At 44.4% G+C, this 8,783-nt stretch overlaps 1 protein-coding gene across 3 annotated transcripts; it reads left to right on the top strand.

The window, feature by feature from the left end:
- Window positions 1–740: 740 nt before the first annotated feature.
- On the top strand, window positions 741–8,421 carry LOC147626778 (putative pentatricopeptide repeat-containing protein At3g11460, mitochondrial). Of its 3 annotated transcripts, none has more exons than XM_086815332.1 (5): window positions 741–764; window positions 1,336–1,464; window positions 1,744–1,884; window positions 2,105–2,187; window positions 2,277–8,421. In XM_086815332.1, exons 3-5 carry the CDS (start codon window positions 1,863–1,865, stop codon window positions 4,911–4,913), a joined length of 2,742 nt encoding a protein of 913 aa, XP_086671458.1. In that variant the 5' UTR covers window positions 741–764; window positions 1,336–1,464; window positions 1,744–1,862; the 3' UTR covers window positions 4,914–8,421. The 3 variants fall into 3 exon arrangements, with proteins under 3 accessions (XP_086671458.1, XP_086671460.1, XP_086671461.1); XM_086815334.1 differs by having other exon boundaries at window positions 747–764; window positions 1,336–1,476; XM_086815335.1 differs by lacking the exons at window positions 741–764; window positions 1,336–1,464; window positions 1,744–1,884; window positions 2,105–2,187 and having other exon boundaries at window positions 2,305–2,526; window positions 2,622–8,421.
- Window positions 8,422–8,783: the final 362 nt, after the last annotated feature.

Below are 8,783 nucleotides of genomic sequence, written 5' to 3'. Positions count from 1 at the left end.
GAAATGGATCTAGCTATGTAATATAAGAAACATTTTCTCTTACAAGAGTGGGACTTCACCCCTTTGTGAGGTGTTGAATATCCCTCAGGACTAAGTGCCACGGGGTCTTAAAGACCATCAATGGATGGCATTGATAAAAAATCGTGACGCCTTTTTTTTACCGTCGAATAAAGTAAACTAGGGTCAATAAACTGGGGCCACTAAACTAGGTTACTAAGCGATCATAGTTTACTTCCTAGTTTACTAAATGGGCATAGTTTGCTTCCTAGTTTACGAAGCGATCCTAGTTTACTAAGCGGGCATAGTTTACTTCCTAGTTTACGTCATGGAATGAGGGTGAATTTGGGTTTGGGACTTAGAAAATATTGGAGCAAAATGTTATGTGTAAAAGAGTATTTGAACTCGAGACATCAAGCCACCATTGGAAACATTTTACCACTACACTATACCTCCAAACAAAAAAACAATGTTTCACCCCTAGTTTATTGGCCCTAGTTTACTTCATCCGATGATCCAAAAAAGGCGTAGCAATTTAAATCAATACCATCCATTGATATCATCTGACAAGGGACTTTAAAACCCCTGACACTTGGGTTGAATACCCTTTTTTTTCAAGTGTGTTAATTTTTCGAAAGGGTTTTTACAACCTAATGGGGCACTAGTCATATGTGAGTTACAACTTGGGGCATCGACAGACAGCAAGAGCGATACCGACGAGTTCTCTACTACACGGTGCAGGTGGTGAAGGGCTGGCTAGAGGCAAGGTAGGGATCAAGCCTGATGGTCCTTATTCCTCATAATGGGATAGGTAAGAGGAGAGCAAAGGTGATAATGTAAGACTTTGAATCGATATTCAAGAAGAGAGCTCCATGCATGCACCCTGCTTTTGCAAAATTAATGCTAAGGGGCGTGTACTCAGAAGCTTTTGGGTCATCGAGAGCACGTGCTTCATGATCATCATTCAATTGGGCCCGTCCTATGTTTATAATGATGGCGAGGGCAAAAGAGTTGAGAATAGATCCGTACTCTCTGTGTTTTGGAGAATATGGGAAAAAGCTTCGTCACGAGGAGGCCATTTATACAGGAGAGTGAGTGTAGTGTGCAAAAAAGGATTTAAGGATGCCCTGATGACTAATAAGATGCTCATCCATCATGAGTCAAGTTCATTCTCGGTTTATCATGTCACAAGAAATTTCTGTTTGTACAAGAATAGCTAAGAAAATTTTCAAGAAAAGCTTTTTAATTCACCTTTTTGTTGTTGTTGGTGGTGGTGGTGGTGGTGGTGAGGGGGGTGGGGAGGGAGTGGGATTTTTTTTTGGCTTTCTTCCTTGAAAGCATTTGAGATGCCTAGTCCGATCCCTCATCTCCATCCGTGAACATCAAGTAAGGGCAGGCAAGGGTGGGAACCAACACACTGGCAAACCAGCAACAAGACATCTTCGACAGTTGTCTTCGAGCACATTGGCAAGATTCTATGGATATTTCTCTTTCTTTGTAATATCACTTGGAGTAGCTCTGTTTTGATAATGGCACATGTTTGCTTTTTAGCCCCTGAACCCATTTAAAAGGCTGTGAAAGTTTGTGAGGGTTGATCACATGCACACATGTCATGTGCATGCTTGTGCCTATGCATGCCATGCGCATCTTCATATGCCTATGCATGCCATGCGCATATGAAGTGTTCACGTCTATAGTCTTACCTTCGGCATTATAACAATCATGTTCAATTCTGACTGGTGACAGTATACGTGATAATGGGAAAGGGGGCGGCCCTTTCCCACTGACGCACCCAATTGAGGTCATGACAATGCTCCAACCAATAACGCCAAGCTGTGTGTCTTGCTAGTCTATTTTTAAAGACTATGCCACTCTATCCTCACCCAGGTAACCTGCCTTAATGTGTTGCAAGCTTCTTTTGCATGTTTCGATTTTGAAGGAAAAATAAATTTGTTTGTTTGTTTGTTTGTTTGTTTTTTTTTTTTTTGGGGGGGGGGGGGTGTGGGGGTTTGGGGCATCTCCTGCTGGTCTGCCTGCCTGCCTGCCTGCTTTTGCATTCAATTTTGTTTCTTTGGGCGGGGGATGGGGTGGCTTTGGTTTGTATCAGGTAGCCAAAGAGCAAGCATCGAGTCCTTATGGAAGGACTACTTCAGGGATCCCTCACAGTGGTGGGACAAGCGAAAGTGCAAAGTAAGTCGGTTAGACTGTGGCTGTCACATTTTTGCGTCCAAAAGAAACTCGGGCATAGATTGGATCTGAGTCTTTGAATTGTGTTACAGACAAACCCAATGGCACCAGATTTCAGGCGTAAAGCTACCAAGGAGTCCCTATGGATGTACGACTCTCACAACCCAAGTTGGGTTAAAAGCAGGCTTGATAAAGCACGAGAGTCTTTTGCAAGATTGCACAAAGCCGTGCTGCAGAGGAGGAAAAAAAACAAGAAGATCAATGGCGGTGGTGGCAGTGTCCGTGATGGTGGCTGGGAGATGCTTAGCTTGGGAGAGGCACTCGCATGTTTGGAAGGAAAAGGTATGCATCAGGCCCCGCCTTCAGTTGAGCAGCTTGAAAGCATCCTGCACAAGTGCACAAAAGAGAGAAATCTAGCCCATGCACTGCGCCTGCAGGTGTACATGCGCAAAAGTGGGATGGAAGCTCATAGATCACTGGGGAACTACCTTGTTTCAATGTTGGTGGAAGTTGGAAGCATGTGCAATGCTCAGCAAGTTTTCGACACCTTGGGATATCGGAATGAGTATTCCTGGAATTCTCTCATCACAGGATACGTAAAATGTGGGGACTCATGGCAGGCTCTCATCCTGTACGAGAAAATGCAAGAGGATTCTCAACATCCCAGTGGATGTACTTTTGCGGCCTTACTGAAGGCTTGTGCTAAGCTGAAAAATGTGGAAAAAGGCCGCCAATTGCACGCTAAGATTGCTAGAAAGGGGTTGTTGGAAAGAGACCTTGGTCTTGGTAATGCTTTGCTTGACATGTATGCCAAATGTGGCTTGCTTCTACAAGCACATGAAGTGTTCGAAAGGCTTCCAGTTCGAGATGTAGTATCGTGGACTATACTGATCGCGGGATATGCCAAACATGGGCGCAGTGAGGAAGCATTGAATTGTTTTGAACAGATGCAACTCCATGGTGTTGCTCCAAGTGCTTTCACATTTACTTACATTTTGAAATCTTGTGCTAGCATAGGAGCCATAAACAAGGGTGAAGAAATACATGCTGAGATTGCCAAAGAAGGGTTGTTGGAAAAAAATCTTGTTGTTGGCAGCAGCCTGGTTGATATGTATGCGAAATGTGGCTTGCTTTCAAAAGCACATGAAGTTTTTGACAAGCTTCCAGTTCGAGATGTAGTTTTGTGGACTGCATTGATTGCAGGATATTCCAAACACGATCGTGGTGAGGAAGCACTAAACTGTTTCGAGCAAATGCAACGGGAGGGCATTTCTCCAAATGCTTTCACATTTGCTTGCAGCTTGAAAGCTTGTGGCAGCATAGGAGCTACAGAAAAGGGCAGAGAAATACATGCCGAGATTGCTAGAACAGGGTTGTTGGAGAAAGACCTTGTTGTTGGCAATGCGCTGGTTGATATGTATGCCAAATCTGGTTATCTTGCACAAGCACAGGAAGTGTTCAACAAACTTCCAGTTCGAGATGTTATCTCATGGACTGCACTGATCACAGGATATACTCAACATGGGCGAGGTGAGGAAGCACTGAACTGTTTCGAACAGATGCGAGGCCAGGGCATCTCTCCAACTGCGTTTACATTTGCTTGCAGCTTGAAAGCTTGTGCAAGTATAGGTGCCATAGATGAGGGCCAAGAAATACATGCTGAGATTGCCAGACAAGGGTTGTTGGAAAGAGATCATGTTGTAGGCAGCGCTTTGGTTGATATGTATGCCAGTTGTGGCTTGCTTGCAAAAGCACAGGAAGTGTTTGACAAGCTTCCGGTCCTAGACGTTGTCTCATGGAATGCACTGATAGCCGGATATGCGCAGCTAGGACAAAGTGAGCATGCTTTCCACATCTTTGACACAATGAGAGAAGAAGGCAAAAGGCCAAATAATGTTACCTTCTTGAGTGTTCTTAATGCATGCAGTCATGCAGGTCTTGTAGACAAGAGCCAGACTTACTTTGACGCCATGAGCAGAGACTATGACATCACTCCAACTCTTGAGCACTACACTTGCATGGTTGATATCCTTGGCCGTGCAGGCCAATTAGACAAGGCCGTAGCAATGATCAAGAAAATGCCATTCCAGCCTGATCTTATAGTGTGGCTCACTGTGTTGGGTGCTTGTCGAAAATGGGGCAATGTGGAGCTTGGAAGTCAGGCCTTTGAACATGCAGTGCGGACGGATGAAAAGGATGCTGCAGCGTATGTCTGTATGTATAACATCTTTGCAGATGCTGACATGCAGGAGGATGCAAACAAGGTTGAGTCAATGAGAGTGGAGAAACAAGCATGGAAGAAGCCAGGGCAAAGTTGGTGGACAGATGCTGGTGGGATCGTTCATTCTTTTTGGGTTGGGGATAAAGGACATTTCCAAAGCAAACATATTTATGCAAAACTAGAAGAGCTTTCCCTTGAAATTAGGGAAAAAGGCTATGTTTCAGACTTGCATTGGGTGTCACAAGAGATGTTTGACAATACAAATAAAGATGTGTCTTGTGGGCACAGTGGGAAGTTGGCTATTGCATGTGCCTTAGTCAATACACCCAAGGGGACACCCATACATGTTGTGAAAAATCTCCGGGTTTGTAAGGAGTGCCATTTGGCCACAGCGCTTATATCAAAGATCGAGCAGCGAATAATTCGAGTCAGGGATGCAATGCACCTTCATGTTTTTAAGGAAGGAAAGTGTGATTGTAAGGAGTATGGTGAGTACAATGTGCAGTAGCCATGGCAGCTTCCTCTTCCATCCAGAGTTCATCTGAGCACCGTTCCTTGTGTTTGGGAGCCCAGTGGCCAGGGACTGTCTTACAGGGTGAGGGCAGGCTTGTAGCTGTCCGAGCAACAGGGCCGCTTGCTAATGTGCTAGTAGTTTTCTGTAATCAGCACGAGCATGTCTATGGCATCTTGTTTGTCAGGCATCATGCAAGCTGGGGCTTAGTCATATTTGTTGTTTATCATGCTGTGGTCTCTGTTTATCATGTGTTACTCTTTCTTCCTTCCATGTTGGGGGCACCTTGTTTGTCATGTTCTAGTTGTCAAACTGATCTCCTGCTTCAGATGATTCAAAGACACATCAAATTTAGCGTGGAAGTGTGTAACCAAGCTCAGCAATTCAATGCAATGTAACAATCTGCGCAGGGAAGACTAATCGTAGCTTGTGTCCTGGTGGATGGAAGCTTGTGTCCTGGGGAAGACTAATCAAAGCTTAAAGCGTCCAAGACTTGGCCTGACTCAACATATTGAGGGCTCTTCTGCTTGGTCGTGATAGGTCTGAGGGTTATTGTGGTTGCCCTCGTGTTGTAATGGAGGCTGGGCTTGATTGAAGGTGCTTGGAGAGCTAGAGATGGCTCGCAAGGAGTCCATCTGGTCCTACAAGTTCAACCCTGGGCAATACTCCTCATGAATGCTGTAAACATGCAGGTGATGAATTGCACATCATTGTGGTGGGCACCACGTTGCCAATCGAAAGTGTCACAATAGCAAAGCTACAGTGAAATGATAAATTGTTTGTTGAGAAATTCCAAGGGAGCGTATATCTATCTGGATGCACGAATCCATACAACACACCTTCTCTAGCATCAAATAATCTCTCGTCAACTCAACCAAGGTTGGACTTCACTCACCTTGTCTCAACCTTGTGATGAGGGCATGGATTAAGGAGCTTTCTAACTATAGGAGCCAAATGGTCATATTATTTAGAGTTCATCTAAATGAACTTTATTATAACCTAAGGTCACTAAGGTTGACATTATCTAAGGAGGGGGATGTATCGGGGAGTTTGGGCATAGCCTGTTTTTCAGAGTTCTCCTTTGCAGGATTGTCTACTGGCCCACATTATCCCAAGGAAGCTGTTGTCCATCATACCTACATTCAGTAACAGCAACCTTTCCACCTTACATTGGTTCAGCCGTGATCATCATCAGTGTGACTAGCCATGCCTGTTTGTCTCATCGATGGTGGAACGGCCAGATTGCAGCACATGTGCATACTGAGCAAGATTGTGGCTGTATTGAACAAAGCGATTGATAATGGAAACGACTGAAGTCAGTTATAAGTATGCTTTGCTAGTGATGGTGATGAACTGCCAGATAGCAGCACATGTGCATACTGAGCAAGATTGTGGCTGTATTGAACAAAGCAATTGATAATGGAAATGACTGAAGTCAGTTATAAGTATGCTTGGCTAGTGATTGTGAACTGCCATTGTAGATGAATGTGGGTGTTGTGCATGCCCGCTCTTGTTTGGCTACTCCTTGCACACGAGTGGCTGCTGATGAGTCCATGGGTGACAGCTTTGGAGCTGACAAATATGAGATGGACCCTTAACCTCAGCTGCTCTGCCAGCTTGCCCTCCCTCAACCTTCTGTAGAAAACTGAACAACCTTACCCTTGCCCACATCATCTTCCATCCCTTTCTCCTTTTGGAGCTTCCTTTCCTACTCTTCCCTTGAAAACTGTACAATCTTGCCCTTGCCCATATCTTCCATCCCTTTCTCCTTTTGGAGCTCCCTTACCACTCTTCATGATATATTTCTTGCATTCTTTGCAGCAAGCTTTATCCCCTTGCAGCAAGTGGAATGTCTTTTCCCCTTTCTTCTCTAAAAGGGGACCTTTCAAGTTTCTCCCTCAAGGACTTCAGTTAGATTATCCTGCCCATTCCTATACCTCCAGCTCTCAATCAGGGTCTACATCTCAAACAGGTGGAAACAGCTTCGGACCTCAAGCAGTGGAGCTATAGATTCAATCAGATTTGGATCAGAATCATACTAGAGAAGAAAAGTTGTCTGCTATGGCTGATTCTTGTGGAGAGGACAAAGAGCTTTATAGTAGGGCATCTCAAATAGTATGTGTAAAAGATGCAACAGGGAAATCGAAATTATTCATGACTTGTTCATAGCCTGCAAGGCTGATTAAGATCTATGGGAGTATATTTTTAAACTCATTCAGCCAGTCCATAATTACAGATCTTCATGGAAGGAAATTCTCTTGGGTGAAGTTCATGGCGTGTTATCAGATACAGGTGCTTGGACTGTTATCAGAGCAGAAGCCTTATGGTCTATTTGGATCTCAAGAAATGTTGTTATCTTTTCAGGTTTCTAATTTATTCCGTCGGATTCATTTTCCTATTTATGTATGTCTTGGATCACCGAGCTACAAAGCCAGGTTGATGAAGCTAATCAGACATGTGATCAGTAGATGATCCCGTGTAAAGTGAGAGATGCTGTGATCAGCTAATGACGATACCCGGCTCGGCCAGAACCAATCTGATGGTGGAGTGAATGTAAGGCCTCTGTGCTGGGAGTGTGTCATGTCGGCGGAGAATGTCACGAATCTGTCTATGTGTGGTGGAGGGACCTGTTGCTTTGGGGACGTTTGGCTCGCGGAATGGATCAACCTCTCTCGCTAAGAACTCCTCTGGGGCGTGGAGTTGGAGCTTGGGTATGGGTGGTGGGCTTTGATGTTGTAGTAGAGGAACTGTTGTGGGCAGTGGATTCCGATGTGGATGTGTGTACCACAAAGAAATCTGAGATGGCTCTCTATGAGGTGTCCTGTCGGAGCCAGAGCTGTCTCTCAGCATGCTGCCTCAGCACTACATCTCTGTGTTGTCTGAGCTCCATCAAGTACATGCCCAAGCATCTCTGATCCTCAAACTGCATCACTGGGGTGAGTGGTCCGAATCCCTGTTGGAAGAGGCAGTGGAATCTCCCCCGTATCTCGCAGTAAGCTGGGCAACTGAACATATAATGGGCCTCATCCTCTACTGCTCTTGTGGTGCATATTCTGCATGTCCTCTCCTCATGTGGGATATCCTCAGCTCTGCCAGCCTCTACTTTGAGGCGGTGGGAGGATACCCTGAGCTGGCCGATCGTGATACGCATAGCATGTGACGTGTAGTTGTGTGTGTCCCAGGATCTCAAAGAATCCATCCTTGGAGAGTCTCAAGAAGTGATCTTTGTAGAACTCACACTTCTTACCAATCTCTGACGGAGACACCCATGTGTGGTGTATGTGTAGCCCGAGTAGATCTACACATAGAGAGAGAGAGAGAGAGAGAGAGAGAGAGAGAGAGAGAGAGAGATGCTGAACCACGTAGATATTCTCACCCATGCTTGACACTTCGTGGCCAGGTTCAGAAATGCAACCCCATGACTATAGGCAGAATTTCAGCCCCATGACTACAGACGGCCAATCTCCTTATCTTTTTATTGGAAGTTCTAGTTACTGTTATTTTTTTTGATGGACATGAATGTTTTCCTTTTTGCTCAGCCTCCCTTGTATCTCTTTATGGTTTGGTGTATTCTATTCAGAGGAAGCCAATACATGGACACCCTATGTAAGCATCTTTCTTAATATAGTACTTTTTTCTTCCAAAACAGGTATGCAAAAAGTCTCTCTTCAATTGATGAAAGGTACATGTCGACATATTAAATACATTAAAAAATTGTATTCTGTTTGTAGCATGCTTTAAAAAATATCTAAGGAGAAGCCTAAATATTAGATTTTCTTTGTCAAAAAGTGCCTTTTTGAAAAGTAAAATTTTGTGCTATATTTTCTTAGAAGGAATCCCTTAGAGACATTATAGTTAGAGTGTAAG

This window comes from Cibotium barometz, chromosome 21 (genome assembly GCF_041138505.1).
Source record: "Cibotium barometz isolate CiBa-2024 chromosome 21, ASM4113850v1, whole genome shotgun sequence".
Taxonomy (NCBI): Eukaryota; Viridiplantae; Streptophyta; class Polypodiopsida; order Cyatheales; family Cibotiaceae; genus Cibotium; species Cibotium barometz.
Note: the sequence above shows the minus strand (reverse complement) of the source record. Positions and strands in the feature narration are given on the sequence as shown.

Coding starts and splice junctions, on each gene's coding strand:
- LOC147626778 (XM_086815332.1), top strand. CDS start 1,863: ATGCCACTCTATCCTCACCCAG. Junction 1,885..2,104: donor GCCACTCTATCCTCACCCAG/GTAACCTGCCTT, acceptor GGTTTGTATCAG/GTAGCCAAAGAGCAAGCATC. Junction 2,188..2,276: donor GGGACAAGCGAAAGTGCAAA/GTAAGTCGGTTA, acceptor ATTGTGTTACAG/ACAAACCCAATGGCACCAGA.